The 22154-nt window shown below is 40.5% G+C and overlaps 1 protein-coding gene across 9 annotated transcripts in view; it reads right to left on the bottom strand.

Moving 5' to 3' along the window:
* Nucleotides 1-6750, bottom strand: part of LOC120559236 (RAP1 GTPase activating protein) — a 48453-nt gene extending 41703 nt beyond the window's left edge. For 2 of the 9 annotated variants that reach the window (XM_039800803.1, XM_039800798.1), the window contains exon 1: nt 6622-6743. In XM_039800803.1, coding sequence (XP_039656737.1) covers nt 6622-6665 — 44 coding nt within the window. In that variant the 5' untranslated portion in view covers nt 6666-6743. Of the gene's footprint in view, nt 1-6621 lie in introns of all 9 variants that reach the window. The other 7 variants (XM_039800807.1, XM_039800813.1, XM_039800819.1 and 4 more) reach the window with 6 other exon arrangements.
* Nucleotides 6751-22154: the final 15404 nt, after the last annotated feature.

Genomic DNA, 22154 nt, shown 5'->3' with positions numbered 1-22154 from the left:
CGCATTTAGGAATGCATGGCAAAGATAGGAATTACAGCTCAGGAGGCGGTAGCCAAATCCTGGCAAATTTTTTTTTAATGCTTCTTGTACACTAGGTATCAACCACAAGCTGGTTTCCATGGAAACAAATATCAGTGAAGAATAAGAAGGCTCAAGGCGGGTCCTAGAAACCCCAGGGCAATCACACTTCAACTAAATCTGACTGTAAGCGCAACTCCAAATTTCCTAATTTCTTCTCTGTTAAACATTTTCTTCACTTCAGGAATTAGCTGAGGCCTGCGGTATATATCAAGTCAGCAACACAGCAAATGGCAAGTAGGTCAGCAAACAGGGTTGAGGAGTCAGCCCAGATGAAATCCAGTTTACAGCAAACAACTTTGTTGTTCAGCTACCAAATCTGCTGCAGTAACAAGTTGTTGCAGTGCTAATTCTAAATCTAAAAAACATATGAGAGGCACAAACACACCCTAGGAAAATGATCCTAAAAGGTCAGGACCATACCTGAACACATAGTCACATCACACCAGCCATTCAATACTAAAAGAGTGTAAAGATGCTGGAAAATAACCCTTTAACATTAATATCCATTTGGAAAAAGAGCTATAATGCTTGAGGATATGGTCAGTGCTGTTACTGTAGTCTGCAAACTTTCACACAAGTTGGAGAGACATTTATATTAACCGATGTTTTGAAATATATGCTAAGAACATGATCTCAGTGAACCCAGCTTGCACAGAAATTATTCCTCTTCCCTAAAGCTATAACACATTTTGGTGTAGTCACGATCAGTGTTACACCCAGTTCACCAAGCACGAGTTCAGAGTATGCTGACTAAAGTCTTTTGTGGGCCTTAATACTCTGCAACCAAAACAGGAGTGTCACAAATGGTTCCTGTGGTCCACCCAATAAAGAATACACCTTTATTTTCAATTTTGTATACACTGCCATAGATAGCAATCAGCAGATGATGGTGCTGTTTAAAATGAGTTACAGGATCCCCAAAGTAATTACAATTTGTCCAAGGGGGCCATGAATGTGTGTACAATATTTCATGGCAATCCATCCGAACGTTGCTATTGATATTTTACAGAAAGTACAAAAATGTCAACCTGCCTGTGGCAATATAGGAAAAAGTCAGGGGTCACCAATGTCAGTAGGATTCATCCTCTGGGGATCATGAATGTCTATGTAAAATTTCATGACAATCCATCAAATAACGGTTGAGATATTTCAGTCTAGACCAAGGTAGTGGACTGACCAACAGACTGACATTTGTTCAGCAAAAACAAGGCAGGTGGATGCCAGGACAAATGTAGCATGTGAGCTTTTTCAATTTACACATTAACACCTACATACAGTAAAGACATGCTAGTATCTTACTCTGCAGTTAGCCATGCACTATGCTTCAGGATAGGAACTGGATACTAAGGTTGGCGAACAAAAATTGAAATGTACCTTGATTGTTTTTGCGACGATTTTCCTAGAAGCAATATTTTAATTTTTTAGCAATGATTCACCTAAATATTGTGTGTTTATAAAAGGTACCACTGACGGCGACTACTTCATATTTGCTTACAGCAAAACAGACCGAAAGCAGAAAATACATGTTATGTACTTCTTTACAAATGAAATAAATGTCTGACTGACATGTGATGTGCATTCTTCTTTGTTTTAGAAAAGTCTCATGCTATCGCTCATGGTAAGTTACATTGTCAAAAAAATTAATGTGACCAGATCTAGACTGTATACTGTATCTCGACCCACTGGGACTGAATGAGCCCATTGACAGGAAAATGAGTGTAAACTGGTTGAATGTCCTCATTTAGCTACAGTACAGTAGGATACAGTGTATATGAAAACACACACACACATACAGGCGCGCATACACACAGGCACGTACACAAGACACACACACACACACACACACACACACACACTGTGGTACCACAGATATGCTGACAGCTAGTAAGCACTGTAATATCTATCCCATCTACCAAACAAAAATCACGTGTTTTGTGTTGTCAGTGTTATGTTTAGTGTTAGATTATTTTGTGATGTTGTGTAACTCAGACTCACGTTGTTTAATTTAATCAGCTTAATATTATTTTAATATTATTTGTATATGTTTATTTATAGACCCCAAGAACACTGGTGTTATTTTGACATATTAAAACTATATTAAAATTACCATTTTCAAAATACATGCATGTTAGGTTTCAGTGTAACTCCTTACATGGTGAGTTTTTTTCTTTCACAGTCACTCCTTGTTTCCTGTTGTTTCCTTTTATCCAGGAACATTTCTGCTTTATAATCTGCTCTCCTAATGAAGTCTATTACTGTCTTAATATACTGTTTAAGCAAACTGTTCAGCTGCTTCACATAAAAAGCTTTTTATCAGCGAACCACTGGAGGGCTTTTACTGCAGCTACAGGAATTGTTGACATAATTAGGTTAGTGACTTTCTGTGACAAACATGCTTGTCTGATCAAATCTGGTGTACATCAAGATATACAGATAACCCTTAAGAAAGAATGTGACAAAAATATGCAGCCACAGGTGAACTGGTTGGATAAAGAAGAGCAGATAATAATAAAAAAAAAAAAAGCCCTTCAAATCTACCCCCCTATGCACACACTGTAAGGACTGCTATCTGGGCTTATATTATTAATGTCCTTATAAATTACCTTATCATGCCATAGTTGACCAGGTTTTGCTCTCTCGTTTTTTTTGCGATCAGAACTAAATCATTTGTTGATTTTTTTTTACTGTGACAGGAAGCATAAAGTTGCAGTGTGTGACATGACTGGACTAACAAAGTGCAAGACAACAATGAAAAATGTTTTTTATTCTTATCAGAACCAAAATAATTCAACAATTGGTAGCCCTGTGAGCATTAGATAATTAACTGCAGCTTACCGAGCCCACCCCATTCCTCTCCGTGGATGGCTGGCTTGCCATCATAAATGTGAATGTCAAAGTAAATATGCAAGGTGGACTGACTGGCAATGAAGAGCCCCCTGGTTGCTCTACATCTCCTGTTTGTTTTGCCACTGCACTTGGAAAGGTACTTGAGTGGCCTCCTGTTCTCAAGTAGCCCTGCCTTGAGGTCTAATGATCGTCTTTTGTCATGCAAACATTTGCTTTGTATAACAAAAAGACCCTCTCTGTTGTCTTCCTGCAACTACAATATTCAAAACAATAAGCCTTAGACAATAGATAATAAAAAATCATCAGCGATAGAAGCCTCTTGTTTTTCAGACAGCACTAGTTAAAACAGAAAGGTTTGTAAAACCTTTGTTTTCTTGTCTTTTTGTTGGAGCCACAAACTACACAACAACTTTGAAACATGGTTAACTGGTGAGATAAATCTTGAACCTATTCACACTATGTTATTGTGAATCACTTTAACACTGGGAGACACCTTTTCCCCAATGAGTCTGTAGTCTTGTTAAGCTGACATTTCTAAATCAGCTGACCATGAATGCCAACTACAACTCAGGCCTGCTAAGATTTCAAAACAATGTGTCTTTCCACTTGGTTGTTTTTGAACATGCATTCTTCCAATGTTTCTATGCGACACTTCAACATACAGCATCATTGTTCATTTTGCCTGAATGTCTTGCCACTGAGGTTATGAGAGCATTCCGTTTACTTAAGACACAGCCCATATGTCTGTATTTATTTCGTGATTTAAATGTTTATGAGAAAACAGACACAAACAGAAATAAATGTAATTTTTCCTTCTTTTTTTTCCCCTGGCGCCGTCTCCAGTGCTTGCTCAGGGGTGAATGTTGGGTCTCCGTAAGTTAAAGGTGTCTAGACCAATATAAAAAGTGTCATGCGATAACTTCTATTGTGATATGGCGCTATATAAATAAAATTCACTTGACATATATGTAGCTACAGGACATCTTGTGACATACAACAGACATGTAAGAGCCGATCCAAAGGACAGGAAATAAACGGATATGAAAGCTTAGTGTTGCAACATCATAGTCACACTTCACGGAACATATCTGCTGCCAAATTACAGTATCCAGTAATAAGAAAGGATAGGGCCATAACATGCTCAAAGCAAGACAAAAATCTAAAACATAACTACTCAAATTAAGTGGCAGCTCAATTAATATTTGATGTCAAAATTATAAAGCATACTGCGACAAAGAAAGGCTGATCTACAGAGAACAGAGGCGCTGCGTTCACAGCCAGTGGGATGCAGGGGGGCAGAGTGTATAACAGATCACTCACTGATGTCAGCAATCACACTGACCTATCCAAATGCCAAGCGCAATGGCATTCAAGGCTGCTGCTAAACAGAAAACAGAAAAGCAAGTATTTTGCTTTAAATATGCTGTGCACTGGCTAAAGGACTCTCTAGAGTACACAAGCAAACGATTGGAATTAATTAGAAATGTATCAATTGGGAGACCACTTAGGGGCATCTAATAGATGAGCCCGTAACACTTAGTGATAAAACAAACAAACAATCTTGCTATTTAAAGGTCCCATGGCATGAAAATTTCACTTTATGAGGTTTTTTAACATTAATATGAGTTCCCCCAGCCTGTCTATGGTCCCCCAGTGGCTAGAAATGGTGATAGGTGTAAACCGAGCCCTGGGTATCCTGCTCTGCCTTTGAGAAAATGAAAGCTCAGATGAACCGTTTTGGAATCTGCTTGTTATGAGGTCATAACAAGCAAGGTTACCCCCCTTTCTCTGCTTTGCCCGCCCAGAGAATTTGGCCAACCCATGAGAGAGAGACATCACGGCTTTCAAACAAGAAAAGTGGCAGTTGGTCAAGGCCACACCCCCACCCTCCACCTTGCCCCTCCCACTCTCCTCCTCAATAGCTTCAGACACAGAAATGGCACATACTAAGGAAAGCTCATTATAGGACTGGCTCTAGTGGCTGTATTTCTGCACCAAAGCTGAATTTCGGGAAAGAGACTTCAGATACAGTATTAGGGGACCACTAAGGTCTACATAAAAGCATCCAAAGAGCACCATGTCATAGGACCTTTAAAATGTTAACTTGAGTTGTGTTCGGGGCATTTTAGGGTGTATGTTCTGTGACCTTTGTGTGGGTTTTACTTGTAGTTATCTGGCCCGTTCCAGACTGTGTCATCCACTGCGTGGGAGACAGTTCCAGATGGTGCTTTAGGAAAGCTAAGGGAATTGGCTGTGCACTGTTCTTTAACAAACATACCAAATGTATATTTTCCAAAACAACCAGTTAGTCTTCATCCTTGAAGTCTTTTCCCTTGTAAAATACCAAAATAATACTGAAAACTCTTCTGATAAAGTGTAAATCTCAGCTTTGTGTCACTTGTCCAAGTAAGTTTTAACTCACTACTGCCCCCTACGGCCCAGGGGTGGTAGACATCCACTGGTTCTGAACGGTTGCAGAGAGTAACAGCTGTAGCGGGTAAATCCAGACAGCTAGCTAAACTATCTGTCCAATCTGAATTTTCTGTCGCACGACTAAAACAACCTTTGAAAGTACACGTTCCACCAAAACAAGTTCCTTCCTGAGGCTATTTTGCAGAGTCACCATGGCTCTCTCCGGCACTTAGCGCTGCCCATGATGATTGTGATTGATTTAAAGAAATGCCAATGAACCAGATCACGTTTTTCTCCCATCCCGGAATGATGTATGGACTAGCCAGACCCTCCTCTGCAGCGCTGTGGAGGAAGCTCTGGCAAAGCGAGACTACAAGGATGAAGACTAACTTGTTGTTTTGGCAAATGTAAGTCAAAGTAAAAGTGTAACGCTGTCTTTATTATCCATATTAATCGTACCAAATTATATAGTTCTTTCCAGGAAACGTCCTAGGAAATTATTACCTAACTATGACCTGTGATAATGCATGTGTATAATGTCTCTAACCACACATTGACAGCAATTACAAATGGGCCACTATGCCGAAATCGCCACACAGCCCAGCCTATAGCTATAACTACTGTCTCCACTAGATGTCAGCTAATGGTATTCCATGGCTACCTTTAACACATGACAGACAAAAAACAGTTGCATTGGGGCACCTGTTCACCTTTTGACCATTAAAAAGCTCTTTGCTGACTGTGCGTCTACTGTCCAGTATCCTGTAGTCTGAAGTGGGCCACATAAAAACACAGAGGACATGAGTGCTTACTGACAACATACAATTCTCATCTGTCATACTTACAGCTCTGTCAGGGCCTCAGTAATACTTTTACTGTAAGCTGAACCTTACCTACTTTTCTCTTTGTTGTTTTTGTCACCTGTCTTAAATTCTTCTACATCTGATGCCTCACCATTACTGTACAGAATATAACCCTCAATGATTCATCCTCAAGCAGAAATAGCAGTATTATTTGGTCCAATCTATGATAGAAAGCCACAAAAATGACAACTGAGACATTTCAGACAAAAGCTGTTATAAATCCATGGCATTCCGGTGCAAATGGCACAAACATGCAGACACAAATACAGACACAGAATCTGCACAGTCATCAAACAGGGATACAGAAACACACAGACACACATACAATCACACAAATGACAACTGTGTGTTGTAAAGAGGTTTCAGTTGTTCAATAATAATCAATCATAATATAAATGATTAGGATATACATTCTTACCCTCCATAGGCTCCAAAAGTGAAACTCCTCTTTCTCTGCGGCATGCCGGCTAATGGATAGCAGTGAGTCAGTCAACTCAATGGAGCCAGCACTTGTGTCACTTGCGCTGACTGAGCATGTGTGTGTAGAAATGTGTGTGTTTGTATGCTTTGCCTGCCGTCTGAGTTCCACACCCGCAGCCTCGGCTAACGTGCCCTGCCTCCTTCCTTGCTCACACGCCTCCTTCACAAGCAGGGGGAGAAACGGCAAGAGGATGAGGGAGGAAAGGGGGAGGGGGCTGCTGACCATGCCAGTCTCCCAGGGAACCAGGAGTGTTAGTGGCAGCCTTTCTCTCGTACATGCTACATCTGTTATTCATCAAGATCACAGAAAACACAATGGCAGGTGTTGGCAGGTTTTTCAAACCTGTTATCCCTAAAACCACAAAACACTGACACAAGTCACAATACTATTGGTTACTTGATAATTGTAATAAATGGCTTCAGGCAAAACGAGAGATGAGTTCTTGGCATTGCAACACTCCCTCTCTCTGTCACTGGAAGACAGCTGGTTAAACAAGATGTAGACATCAGACAAACAGGCCATCGTTCTTTACAAACGACCCTAGCTCCACTCCTGCATACTGTAGGTGATGACCTCTGTGAACAGGTTTTTAATCTGTTCAATCATCTCCCACCTAATTGTTTCTTTTGTAAGCACATCACCTCTGGTATGCACACTAAAGGAGTTATCCTACATTATAATTAGCCGCATTGATTAAACTGAGTAAATGTCTGGACACGGAGACTCTCCTTTAGCAGGCTGTTGAGTTTGATAAACGGGAAGCAGTGACATCATTAAGACTGAAGGATTGCAGTGTAGGGCATCAGCCAGCTATCTAATAGACATTCATTCCAAGGCATTTGCACTATGTCGGATGAAACAGACTCGCAGTGTTAGGCAGGACAGAGTCAGCTGTGTCCGATGGGAAAAGCAAAGTTTTTAGTTGACAACCGTTAATTTGACCCTAAATCACGACTAAATAAAATCTCACCAACCCAGGACCTTAATCTCCCCAATGGACCCATGATGTCTTCATCACATTGACTGCAAAGCAATCATAGTAAATGAGCACTTCGTTAATCAATGCGCCCACCAAACAAGCATAATCACGCTGATAGACAATTACATCATCTCTCCACAGTTGCATCACACATTTCCTCTGAGAGAGCACTTTTCCAAAGGATTACACCACAGCATCGGTCCTTGGCTGACTTTGTAGACCTCACTTTGTGTCTTGGCCATGCCGTCATTTATCTGACTAGACAGATCTTTGGCGGATAGAGGCTTCATTGATTATAGCCATTTTTGCTTTGATTGACATTACTGACGATTTGTTTTAAGCCATGCAATGGGCTCCAGGGATGCCAAGGTCTGTCTGTCTGTCTATCTGTCGGTCTGTCTGTCTGTCGATCCACCATTTAAAAAAAAAGAATCAGAAAATATTAGGTGGATTGCCATGAAGTTCACTCGAGACATTCATGGTTCCCAGAGGATGAAGCATACTGACATTGGTGATTCCTGACTTTTTCTCTTTTCATTATAGTGAAATGTCTCAATAAAAAACTATTGCCATCATATTTGGTACAGACGTACATGCCCCCTCAGAATGAATTGCCATCCTATGTTGTCCCTGCCCAGATGTTATAAAGGCACCCTATACAACACAATAAATATAACGATTGTACAGTTAACATCCACCTATAAATAATGCCACAGTATAGATCAGGGTAGTAATCCATACTAATGGGTAAGTAGTACAAACAAATGCATGGAAAGGAGTAACACTGATTAAGAATTTGAATATAACTACGCAAAGGATCAAACTTCATTCTTAATTGTCACACGTACAATATAGTGAAATGCTATTACTATATTTAACCCATCCTAGGTATTAGGAGCAGTGGACAGCTTTACATGCAGCATCCAGGGAGCAACTTGGGGTTCAGTGTTTTGCGTGTTTGCAGTGTTCCATGTGGCTGGAGAAGCCTGGGATTGATCTGCCAACATTGTGGTTGAGAGGCAACCACTCTACCTCCGAGCCACGCTAGAGCTGCTTTTTACAAACAAAAACTTTTTATAACTTATCCAACATGAAAAGAACTCCTTAACCAGGCGACCAGCTCAGAGCTCAGAACTCAGTTGCTTTAAATCAGCTGAAACAATCAGAAAACCACTTGCTTTGTTCTTACAAACAGCTAGCTGTTCTTTCCATCCTTGGCACTGCCACTGCCAAACTTTATTTAAGTGCCACTGACTCTATCGATTCGTGGCTTCAGTCCTGTCTACTTTCCTGACAATTCAATTAAGTAAAGCAGCTGTGGCGTGTGTGAGCCATCTGAATGGGTGCAGCCCAGACAGAGGCCTTTAATCACATCACCTCTGGAACAAAGCCTGCTCCTCCCAGCTCTGGCTCCTCTTGTGTCTTAAAGGAAGTGGACGGGCAGGAAGACCCTTAAGAGGACAAAGGCAAAGCAGATCTCGCCCCGATATCCACGTCGTCAGACTCTCAGAAACTACTGATACTGCAACACCAACAAAACACAGACCCAGACAAAAACAAAACACGCAACACAATGTTATTCCATAAACTACAGGTGTGAACAGATGTGGAATGTCTCCTCCCACTTTAATCTGTGAATGGGAAGCTACCGTCCAATGAACTCAATACTTATTTCCAGTGTGGAAAAAGAATCAGCTGTAGTAGTAGTAGTACAGTAGTAGGGCAGATGTGGAGGCAGAGTAGGTGTGTGATGTATGAGGAGTGGACAGAGCAGAGGCAAAGATCATTCATTCACCTTCAGCTCTGCTTTCCTGGGGCAGGAAATGTGTTTCTGTGGAATAAGTGAGCGTTGTGCCAGTCTAAAAAGAAGACACCCTGATTTAACAGGCTGTTAAGGGGGAGCATCGTAATTTATCATATATTTATTATAGCAATGTGAGGTTCAGGATACAGTAAAGCGCTGCTATAGAACAATTCATATTTATGCTCTATGTTTATTCTCAATAATATTTGATTTTTCTCCGTGATGTAAGAGTGGTTTATTCTCTATTCTCTAGCCTTTTTCTGGTATCAAAGCAGGGCAAGTAATATTAATAACATTTTATTTATAGCACTTTTCAAGCATGGTGCACAAAAGGCTTTCCAGAGGAAGGGTAATAAAACTGAGCCAAGGAGCAATAATCTTTAGTTTTTAACCTGAAATCTGGAGGCTGGAAAAGAAGATCCAAACTTGAGAGGCATCTGAGAACAAGGTGTTATCTACCCCCAAACTTTATTTGTAATCAATATCACTTTGAGGGCCTTGAAAAAGTATTTTCTGATGAGTGTTGGAGTCCTACATGAACACACAGTTTCCTTTGTTACATCTCAGATGAGAGGGCTTGTTAGCATTCAAGGAAATTGCAACATGCTGTTGGTTTACGCAAGTCAGGTACATTTAGTTTAGAATATTTCCCTTGAATCAGGATACTGTTGGTATCCTGCCACGTGTTTATCTGAAGTTAGCCAGGATGAAGTCTGAGTTTCATCTCAGATGAGGAGTTCTTTACTACCATTCAAGGGGAATTGCATTATGCTTGTGGCATGGTTTCAGGATGGCAGATCGTAGTGGTTCTGTTGTTTTAGCGGGCTAATGCGCTCCCTGCTAATACTTATTAATCAGAGTGCAATAAAAAAAAAAATGGTGGGGGGGGGGATTAGCTCTCTCAGCAGCTGCTCGAATTCAGTGAGTGCTCCCTGAAACAGCAAAACTAGATCTAACTGTATAACCATTTGCTTTACATGGTCGATTCAGTTAGACAAAAATGTCTCTGGCTGAAATAATTTCAGTTATAGTTCAAACTGCTATCAAAAATAACAACCACGTTTTTAAATTATCAATTATTTCTACCTAGTAGAAGTTATTGTACATTTGTAGTTATCAATATTCGGGGTGAGGGGGCCTGGCAGTCAATGTTTTTGTTTGGAATGGACCTCTACTCTAAAAAGGTAGAAGGTGAGCTAGTGAACAGCCCCTTAAAGAACCGGGTTAATCATTCCACAATACTTAAACTGTATCGTCATGGCCAGTGTATATAGTCTAAATATTTTCCAGACACTTGGCTGAACAAGGGTAACACATACACTTGGATATTTGGAGAGGGTGAGTATGCGGAAAAAGGGGTGCCATACAAATATTTGAAGGGAGTGAATATTCAAAGGGCAATTGTGCTTTGAAGCATGAGGAAATAAGCTGAGCCTTATCTGGGCGAGCATTTCATTTTCATTCGACTTTTAAAATTTCAGTAGCTGGCTGAGCATAAGAGTGCATGACTGTAGCCACGGCAGATGTAATTATTAAAAGCTGTAACTATTTGTTAGTTTTGGATGGTTCAAATTGCCTGTCAAGTCAAATTGAACAGAGGAAGGTCTATTACTTGACTTGACTTAACTTTATTGCCACTTCAAAGGAACTGAAATGGTATTAAATATTGTATTTGCTTAGTAATTCACTCCTCCTCACTTTTTCTTTAGTTTATGCAGAATTAACATCAGTTTCTCATCCTCTGCCTGCTTTGTATACAGACTTGGAAAGTAGACTCCTCTTGCAGACGGCTGAAAATAACACAGTTGGAAAGAAGTTTGGGTTGTTGACTGTCTGACTGGGAGGAGTAGAGCGAGCCTACTGAACCATCCTCCTCCCGATGAGGTCACGTGCCCCTCAGGCCCCTGGGCCCCCACTACAAACATCCTCACGCACACACTGCAGCCTTTCATAGCCTTTCATTAGAGGACCAGGATATTATGCCGGACACAGCCCCACAAAAAAGAGGTGTTGTTGCAACGTACTCAAATCGCACGAGCCGTATCCCACTTTACATTCCACTCTGTTGAGGTTTGAAAGCAATTATCAGTTCCCTGTATTGATCCCATTCTTCTCATTTCATTGGCGAGAGACTGGCTATAATGAGTAGGCTATTAGGAGTCATTATTCACATTTTTGCTTTCATCCATCTACCTCACTTTTCAGTTACAAATGGCATAGTTTTTAAAGATATATTTAGGGCTTTTTCCTTTGTTATAATAGCTAAAGAGAGACAGGAAATGGGGGGGGGGTGTGACATGCAGCAAAGGGCCTCGGGTAGGATACGAACCCTGGCCACTGACAAGGACTGGTGCACACTCTACCAGGTGAGCTAGAGGTCGCCCCATTATTTTTTTTACTCAGCAGTTCATGTTTTTCAGACAACAAGGATCCGATGCAGTATAAGCGTAACAGCTACAGTGACATGTTGCTCATTGATCTTTGTTGCAGTAAAAGATCTATTTCAGTTCTAATGGATCCACAGTGCCATGCTATCTCTCTGCTGCGTCCCAAGCAGCTCCATGATGGATGGTTTTTGCGACTGAGAAGGACTCTGTCTTCATGCCAGGTGATCAATAGATGACTCACCACAGCAAAGACAGACTCAACTTTAAACCTCTCGGCCGGTGGAGAAATGCCAAAAAGCTAAAAGGGCGAGTTTTATTCCTTTTGCTTTCAACTGAAGGCAGGAATAGTAAATCAGATTTTTTATTTCATTACCACTGACCACTACTGCAGCATTGAAAAATCCAAGATTAGGTGTTTTGGGATTTCAGAAACATTTGCACTGGAAAGGTCAATAAGAAAGTTGGCTATTTCAATGTTGTGAGTGTATTTAAAGTGTTGAAAAGAGTAAGTCTACATGCATGTGTTTTATTACTGGTTTTTAAGTGATGCTCATGAGAATGCAGAGTAACGATGCCCTCTCCTGGACACCGTGATGTAAATCAGCCTTTGCATGGAAACAGCAGTTATCTCTGAAAATAGAGATAAAGTAATGCATGTGTCACCCAGAGAAAAGCATGATGAAGATGGCAGGGAATGTGCTTAGTGTCCTGACAACCTATGAGTCAGACCAAGTGAATCCATATCTGCAATACAGAATATTACAAGTCACCTTGCAAGTTTTTCATCATAGCAGTTTCAAAGCAATGGTTCGGCAGAAAACACATCCTCACGGAGACCACACACACCCGAGTGTGAGGGGTCCCCCTCCCCTGTATCTATTCTCCATCTATCTGTCATACAGCTCAGTGGTGCAGAGAAGAAACAATTTGAAATCATTAAAGAAAGGAACAGCATGTAGCGTTTGTCATTTATGTTGGCTTTATGCTTAATTATAATAATAATAATAAATTTTATTTGTAGCGCTTTAAATGGTACTCAAAGACACTTTACAGTAAAACCAGCACATATAGCTCATTAAAAACAGATAAGCAGTAAAACCAACACATAAAACAAGCATATTAAAAGCAATTAAAAACAATAAAACCAGTTACTATCAGGTGAGAAATGTAAGACTATTGTATGTGGAATGCTGATCTGAAGAAGTGTGTTTTGATTAGTGTTTTGAATGTGTCCAGGTCACGGTGTATGGAGAATAACCTTTAGGTCATCTGTGGGAACGATTTGTTCCTGGATGATGACTGAATACTTAATTGCAGTGAGTTGTAGATGTCCCTACCATTGCTACTATGTAAGTGCTACATGTGATTATGGAAATCCACTTTGAAACCATAAATAATGTTGTGTTAAAAGGAGATGGTGGCATTTAGCAGTTTGGTGACAGACAGAAAGACTAAACAGAGCCAGGAAGGAGGCTAAGTCCATGGTCTGGTATTATGTCAGCCGTGTTCATACAAACCCTGGCCTGTACTGCAGCAACACTGCATCATGGCACGCCTACTTTTACAGTACACAGCTACATGCCCTGAATTTCTTTATTTGGCCAATAAATATTATATTGTATAAATTAACTGAACTTATCTAAACGCTTCCCTAGCTTATAACTTAATCCTTGTGTTGTCCTTCGGGTCACCAAAACAAGGGTTAATACAGCACCTTAGTGCTTGTTTGTACAGCATTTTGGTCAGCTTAAACTGTGTTTAAATGTGCTCTAGAAATAAACTTTACTTACTTACTTTACAAGAAACAGGCTTTAGAGAGCAATTCTCAACAAAGTAAACAGAAGTACATTATCCTTGATTTGTCCTTCGGGTCCCAACACAACGGTTAAACACACACACCATAGAGTCACGATTTTGTAGTGCATCTAATTAAAGGAGCAGTGTGTAGGATTCAGTGACATCTAGTGGTGAGGTTGCATAGTGCAACCAACTGAATACCCCTTCGCACACCCTTCCCTTTCCACGCGTTTATCGAACCTACTGTGGCCTTCAGGTAACACTTAAACGCAAAAGACTCTCTCTTGACCCAGAGTTTTGTTTGTCCATGCTGGGCTACTGTAGAAACATTCGGTGCAACATGGCAGACTGGTGCAAGAAGACCCGCTCCCTAGAGATAAACACAACGATTCTTAGGCTACATCCGCAACGCATTCTCATGAACGGGTTCGTATGATATCATACAAAGATTAATGCACAACAATTCATATGATGTCCTATGAAATTAGGCGACCGCCGGCTGGTCACGTGATGACCAGTCACGTGACGGTTACATTTGGGGACTTTACAGTTAAATAGCCAAGAAAAGGTTTCTGTTGAGTTTAGCCAACAAAACGTGACTGTTAGCCGGCTACAGGGCACCGCGAGGCGACGCTCCTTTCAGTGGCCGTTGCAGTTGTGTTTAGCCGACGAAAGGTGGCCGTCATACGGCAACGATGTTTAGGTACCAAAATAACTGAAAAGATTAGAGAAAAGATTGTGGTTTAGATTAAAACAACAATGGTCTTCTTAAAGTGCTCATATTATGCTCATTTTCAGGTTCACAATTGTATTTAGAGGTTGTACCAGAATAGGTTTACATGGTTTAATTTAAAACAAAACACAAATATTTTTGTTGTACTGCACATTGCTGCAGCTCCTCTTTTCACCCTGTGTGTTGAGCTCTCTATTTTAGCTACAGAGTGAGGCATCTCACTTCTGGATGCAGGTCACCGACCTCGCCAGACGGGCGATAACCGGGTTGGTGTGTCAGCGCCTTTAAACCACTACTCCTTTAAAACCTAATTACTGTGTGAGGTTGGACTAGTGAGGAGCTGTGGCACATTGAAAGTAACTTTTCAGTAATATTTTAGTGGTTCTCCAGTCACTTCAATCAAGCGAGATGAAGGTGATGAGGATAGTTTAATGTGAAAGTAAATACAAGCTACAGACTCAAGATACTACTGCTGTGACAAGACGCTTTCCTGAATGTTAATAAGGCCGAGTGTGGACGTGAGGTTTAGCACTGAGTAACCAATTCAAATAAAACTCAGTGATTACACCTATATACATTTTAGGTAGGTAGAGAAACTTAACGGACTGGAAACAGTACAAGACAACTTGTGATGAAAATCAAGAGTAAACATAGAAGCCACGCAGATACAGAGGCTGAGAGTGGGTGACTCATTCAAAGCCAATCAAAGAGACAGAACCCTTTCGTTCTAATGAGCTGTTTGCAGTGGTCCAACTGACATCCTCCTTTGAGCAGAGAATGCACACAAATGCAATTTGCAAATGAATAATTCAACAGGGAGGAAAATGATGCATCCAATTTCTAAAAAAAGGTATCAACATGAGGCTTTAAATATTGTTTGGTTTGGTCGTGCCTGGGACAGCAATAATTAAGACGTCACCTAAGAAAAAAAAACCACAATGACTTTTAATATAGAAGAAGAAGGGGCCGCATTTATGATAAAAAAACAACAACAAGACAAGATAATGAAAACAACGTAGTTACAATTCTCTCTCCATGTTACCATCAGTCAGCTTTCCCCAGCTTCACGCTGACACAAAACGCCTTCATTTAATGCAGATTCTCATCCCTGGTGCCCCTGACTATATTAATTACAGCACTGGCTTGTATTTCAGACATCACAGACAGGGCTGTAATTTACAAAAGGGTTCTATAACATATCAGACATCAAACTACAGCATGAGAGGGCAAGAGCGCAGTAGAGAGTCAATTGCACAGTTAAAGAGTGCATCTTCACAGGCTTGCATATTTGAAACAGTGCCAAAGGGGCATCCTACATGTATGATGATGAAAGAGCCGCAGAGTGTCTCAGTAGCAGCCAATGGCCTCAAATAAACCAGCATATAAATAATCCATGGGAAATCTGGAACAGCTTGTGTGGAAACTGACTGGCTGAAGCTCTGATTCTTCCCCTGGTTTCTTTTCATATGTACAATAGCAAAGTGGAGAAATGGCCGATTCTTCACACCTTTAATAGCTGAGGTGAATAAAACAGATATAAAAAAAAATCTGCTAAAGGACCAAGTAATCAACTGGATGAAACGGAGAGTTCAAGGGTTTAGAGATTAGCCCGTGAAAAGCTTTGGAAGTGATCAATTAAACTTTAAGGTAACTCCTGAAGCACAGAGGTTTGTAGCAAAGTGACGGTTACTTTTGTATACCAGCCTAGTTGCAGCATTTCAGCACAGTGTAGCCATAATTCTTCCCAGGTGAACAGCAGTAGTGTGTAAGCTGATGAACGATCAGATCAACAGGCCTAAAGGGAAACTCTGCTGATTTTACACAACGTTACGGGTCTTGGGAGTACTACTGCATGTGTGTAAAAGGTTTTATAAAGCCTTTCGTGGCTCCAGAGGGAGCTGCACAAAGTCTCAAATGCCCTCAAGTAATGTCACTTGAGTCAGCAGACTGATCTCATGAAGTGGCGTATGTATGACACACCAATTCGTATGCCATTATTGGCGTGTTATCGATACGCGTACTCGCTTTTTAGCGTGTTTATCAACGCCGTTTGGCCTCCATTGACTTACATTACCTTGCGATTGCGTGTGAATTTAGGCCGTACCGAGTAGTATGAAAGGGCGAAAATCCACGTAGGGAGGTTGGCCGTGGTGGAGGATGGGTCAAACACAGGACTTTCGCCCAGGAGACCAGGGATCGTGTCCCACGTGTCATGTTTCCTTCCTGTCCCGCGTGTCATGTTTCCTTCCTGTCCCGCGTGTCATGTTTCCTTCCTGTCCCGCGTGTCATGTTTCCTTCCTGTCCCACGTGTCATGTTTCCGTTGCTTTCTTTCTTTTCTTTCTAAAGCCAACCCCGTTATTCTTTTCCTAAACCCAACCCCGTTATTATTTTCCTAAACCCAACCCCGTTATTCTTTTCCTAAACCCAACCCCGTTGTTCTTTTCCTAAACCCAACCAGAGCTCCAAATGCAACGTCCCGTTCTTCTGTGTAGACATACTCGCAGATAGCTCATAATGCGTACAGATAACACGCGCCACTTGGCTTTAGAAAGTGGCGTGTATGTTTATGCAAAGTCATGATATCACGTTGGAGTCCGCGTCGGTTGGAGCTGAATACTATAAGTGTGAAATAAAACAACTCTGTGGGTGTGGAGTTAGAAAGAAGTGAGTTTCCCAGACTTCTGTAATGCGCTCCTCGTCCCTGCTTGAGGCTAGCGGCTCGAGGCTACTAGCATGACACACCTGAATCTCTGACCAAGCAGTTGGGTTAAATTGTGGGTAATGTAGGCGCCAGATTTTGACAAAAAAAAGGTAGAGTGCATGGAATTTAAAAAAGGTCTCTGGTTCTGCTGCATCAATTTTGATATATATATATATATCTTTTTTTAAACTCTCCATTGTGAGTGCGACAATGTTTTAGGAGTTGTGCTAAATGAACATTTTAGGTTTATTGCTCAAGTACTGATTTTGGTGTCGCCTTTGATTGTGTGTTTGAGTTGTGAGGTTTGTCAGATTAGAGTCAGCTGACAGTAAACTAGGAGTTGACATTTAAGGGCCATTGCTCTGAGGAAGGGCCAAGTACTGGACACATGATGACTGAATGAGTAAATCAACCTTACTGTGGTGGTGATGGGGCAGTGGATATGACACATACCTTTGGTGTGGGAGACCCTGGTTTGATTCCCACTGCGATACATCAACCAATGTGTCCCTGAGCAAGACACTTAATCCCTAGTTGCTCCAGAGGTGTGCGACCTCTGACATATATAGCAATTGTAAATTGCTTTGTATGAAAGCGTCCGCTAAAAGACATGTAATGTAATCTCAGCAACTGCTGCTCTTTTGTCTACTTGAGGATATATAAGGCAAGGCACTCTGAAAGTCTGGAAAGAACACATTCATCACATCATCGACTCCGTAATATTTCTGAAGAATTTCGTACAATGCGACATCTGTGGAGTACTCTTATTATGTTGAATTAGCTATTTGGATTTGGTTAAACATCTAGGCTACCAGACCTATGATAGGTATTTCAGCATTGTTTGAATTTCACTTTCAAAAATGTCACTGATACATTTATTTATATGAAAATTTCACAAATTATTACTTTAAAATAATTGTATAGGCACACAAAAGGGGTTGTGTTTTTTACTAAAGTCCATCACAGCCTTTATTACCATCTTGGCAGTTTTAAACCATTTTTCTTTTACCATTATCACCATTTAGTGTATTTTTGCACGTGCTTTTAAGTCCTTGCACATACAATTCAAAGTTGGGATCTGGTGCAAATACGTACTAAAATATACAGAATACATTTTCTTGCAGTTGTCATTGTTACAGTATGACGTCATATCACAAACTTGTTAACCTCACAATGTAAACTTGATACTGTATATTTCATAACTGTACATCCAGTTCTACATAATCACTCCCACTAAATCAGATAACTTTAGGAGTATGGCATGTTATTAATTGTACATCTCCCTTGAGACAAAATAGCTACAAAAAAAATTTGGGCTACTGGGGTTTTAACCTTATTCATTACAAACTAATGACTTATCATGGGAGATCTGATTAATGATTACACAACAGTGAATTTAAACTGCCCCACTCCAGGACTTTGGCAGGAGCCAATTAATTTCTGCCTTGCAGCCCCTCTCCAACGCTCATCCTCCCAGACTCTGCGTTTTATAGCCAGAACAAGGATTTCCAACCCCACCAGGACGAGCCCATCTGCCTTTTTCTTGTTGCTCGGCCAAAAAAGGAATTCAAACCTCGTGAATTAACAAAGACGTTGTGATTTTATAATGGTTTTGCAGAAGAGCAAGAGTCATGATAGGGTAAAACAAACCGTGTAAGTCTGTGTTTTCTCTGTGGGGCTTCTATTGTTGCTGGTGAAAAAATATCATCTGCAGCAGGCAAATCTTCCTACACTGAGCAGAGAACATTGCTCAGCTGTAAAAAGTGAAGGTCCCGTTACATTGAATAATAGAAGAGGCTGCTGTGTGGAGGGACTGGCTGCCAGAGCACACAAATCATCGGAGTCCGCAGCCTCCCACGGCTCGCATAGCGACAGACACGGAGGCACTCAACTGGAAGCATAAAGATGTGAAGAAGGGAGGGTTGTACGTGGAAAAGAATTGGGAGATTTACAGGTGAGGAAATGAAGGAGTGAGGATGGAAAAGGGAAAAGTGGAGGGATAGAAAGATAAAAAGGAAAAGGATGAAGAAATGGAACTGTGAATGGATGGCATGCTGTGTATAGAAATCCAGGATGGAGGCACTGAAGGATGATGAAGGGTTTCCAGGAGAGGGTGGGTGAAGATCACTGGCAAAGGAGGGACTGATTTTAGAAAACTAAAAATCTGTGTAATCATTTTAAGGACTGTCCTGTGCAAGTTTATCTATCAAATAAAGCAAGTCTATATTCCAGTATATAATAAAAACTGGATTTGTAAAATGTTTTCATTCCTACTCACTTGTTTTTCACTAAATTGGGGCTTTAGGCTTTCGTGCCAAATACATTATACACATTTAAAGAGTTCAGCACATTGAATTTTTTTTTAGTCCTGGCAGTTTCTGCTGCTCATGTGCAGGCTTATTCACTAAAGGCAGGCAGCCGTGAAATAGACTGAAACACCACTCAACCTCGCAAATACACTACTTAAATAGAATAAACAAACATCGCAGGAAAAACAACCCTCCAAACATTCGTCTTTTTGGTGTATTAAAATTCAAAACTATGTAAAATGATCAGCAGTCCCAAATCAATATGGGCTGATACCTTCTGGCACTGGGTATCATAGAGTCTAAAACAGGATGCTGGTATCAGGGAAATGCAACTAATACTGAAATCCTACTCTCAGAGATATACTGTAACACAAAAAGAAAAAAAAAAAAAAAAAATGAACTGATACCCTCTCTCTCTCTCTCTGAATGAAATTAATAAAACACAATCAATCATTCTTCTCAATTTCCTCAAACAAATATTCAGTATTGTCAGTAAATAGGATACAGTATATAAGGTACTCCAATTTGAGAAAATACACCTGGTATTAGAAAAGTCTTTAAAGCTCTAAATCTTCAGATTTCCTCACGTACTTTCATTCTACACAGCCTAAAATGTTTATTGATGCTAATGTGATTCTGTGAAAGCATTTCAATGCATTTTCAGTGAATAAATGAAGACCTGTATTCTACTCACATCTATCGAGGGAAGATAAAGAAGAAAGAAAAGAAAAAAACATACCCGAAGAGGATTTAACACTGGATGTAATATGCAGCCATCAAGCAGTGTGCCATAAGAGGTGTTGATGTGCAAAGAAAACCCGATGGAGCCGCTCAGTGCAGGAAACAGGAAGCCCTGCAACTCCTTAATGGGAATGTGGTCTGTGGATCAATAGCCTGTATGACTGAGATTGAGAGAAAATATCATTCTGTCCTCAAGTGTCACATAAATCTATAAAGCTTGAACAGGAATGTTGAGGTGCAAATAATCACTAAATTGACATTCAATTATGCCATAAGGTGTTTAAAAAATATATACAATCCATCCATACTCAACATAAGGTAGTGATAGACCGATTTTATCGGCCGGCCCGATATATCGGGCCGATGTATGCGTTCGGCGATATTTTTTTCCCGGCATTATTTACAGAGAGGCGTCCACAGGCAGCTCTGTGTCGCTGGAGACGCTGCAGTTCACGTGCAGACCGTGCACTGCCCCTCCACCACTAGCAGAGTGGCAGTCTTAAATTACAAATCAAGCACTTTATTTCAATGGCTACTTTTCAGGTTTATTGGTTTCTTAAATTATTTAAATGTGTTGACAAAGGACATTTTGTGATGACCTGATTATATCGGTCTTATGTCAGCAAGCAATGCATCATCAAGGCTGTGTTGTAGATGTTGATGAAAGCTTTTTACCCTCGCAGTTAACCATATGCAGTGCACCCATCAATATGCTGCACATTGCACACATAATTTGGGTGATATGAATGTTAAGATGATTGCAGAAGTTTATTATTTTAAGAAATTAAGAAATGGCAGAGCAGATTCCGAAAACAAATCCAGTGTGGCAGGGTTTACATTTGTATGATGTAAATTGAGGGAGCAAAAGTAGTATCGGCTCCAAATATCGGCTCAAGAAAATCGGCAAACTGTATCGGCTGATGAAAAATAATCCATATCGGTCGATCCCTAATAGAAGGCATAGCTGCAGCAACTGTGACATTATGGAATAAAATGTCATTGGAGAAAATGCTATTGTGCAATGAAAAAGGAAAAGGGCGTTTTGACATAACAGGTTTTATATATATATATAAAATTAAAATTAACTCCAATTGATTCTTTTTAAATGTATTTATTTGGTATTGTCATAATGTCTATGTATTTAATATTAAACATTTCGTATTTTCAGAAAACGTGACATCTGCATGCAGTGACATCTGATGGGAAACACACAAAGCACAGTGTGTTGCCTTCAGGTCACCCACCAAAAAACAAAACAAATAAATAAATAAATAAATCAAGCACGTCCCAAAACGCTAGTCAAACTAAAAACAGTTATTTCTACCAAATACTCCTCAGGTAATATTTGTTAAAATATATCTTATCTTCAAAAATGAACAAGGCTAAACGTCTTAAAACAAATCCCAACTTCACAATCGACACGCAACGATGATGTCAGGGAACAAACAATTTGTAGTTGGAGTTTTTTTTTAACGGCGACTCTTTAAACAAAACTTTTGGCTCTTGAAGTAAAACAAAAAGAGGTTTGAAAAGATGATGCCACAAAGATTCCTGCTACGTAACAATCAACACAAACATCCGTGTAGCGACACTGCCCGTGCAACAACGCCAAGGAGCAGTTACACCAATAATTCCTGCACGGGACAGAACTACTAAAAACTTGACCAATACCGCTATACTCGCTCCACCAGCTGTTTGAAATCAGCTGCAACTATTGTACACACACCACGGCACACCGCTGAACGTGTTGAAGCATGCAGGGAGGACAGTACCTTGGCTGTTGTCTTCAGGCAGGCGGCTGGAAGTGAATGAGATTGTGATGCCGAGTACAGTGGAGATGAATGGAGGCTGCGCTGCCTAGCAACCAACAGACCAATCAAAAAAAAATGGAAGACAATTTGACAGAGGTTTGACTACATGCGCAACTGTAATTAACTAACTAAAAGGTTAGGCTGTCCTCATTCTGTTCACAATCATCCCAATCGTATCAGATACAGAACACCTGAAAGTGAAAACAC

The sequence above is a fragment of the Perca fluviatilis genome, chromosome 5 (genome assembly GCF_010015445.1).
Source record: "Perca fluviatilis chromosome 5, GENO_Pfluv_1.0, whole genome shotgun sequence".
NCBI classification, from domain to species: domain Eukaryota; kingdom Metazoa; phylum Chordata; class Actinopteri; order Perciformes; family Percidae; genus Perca; species Perca fluviatilis.
This window is presented reverse-complemented; position numbering and strand designations above follow the sequence as displayed.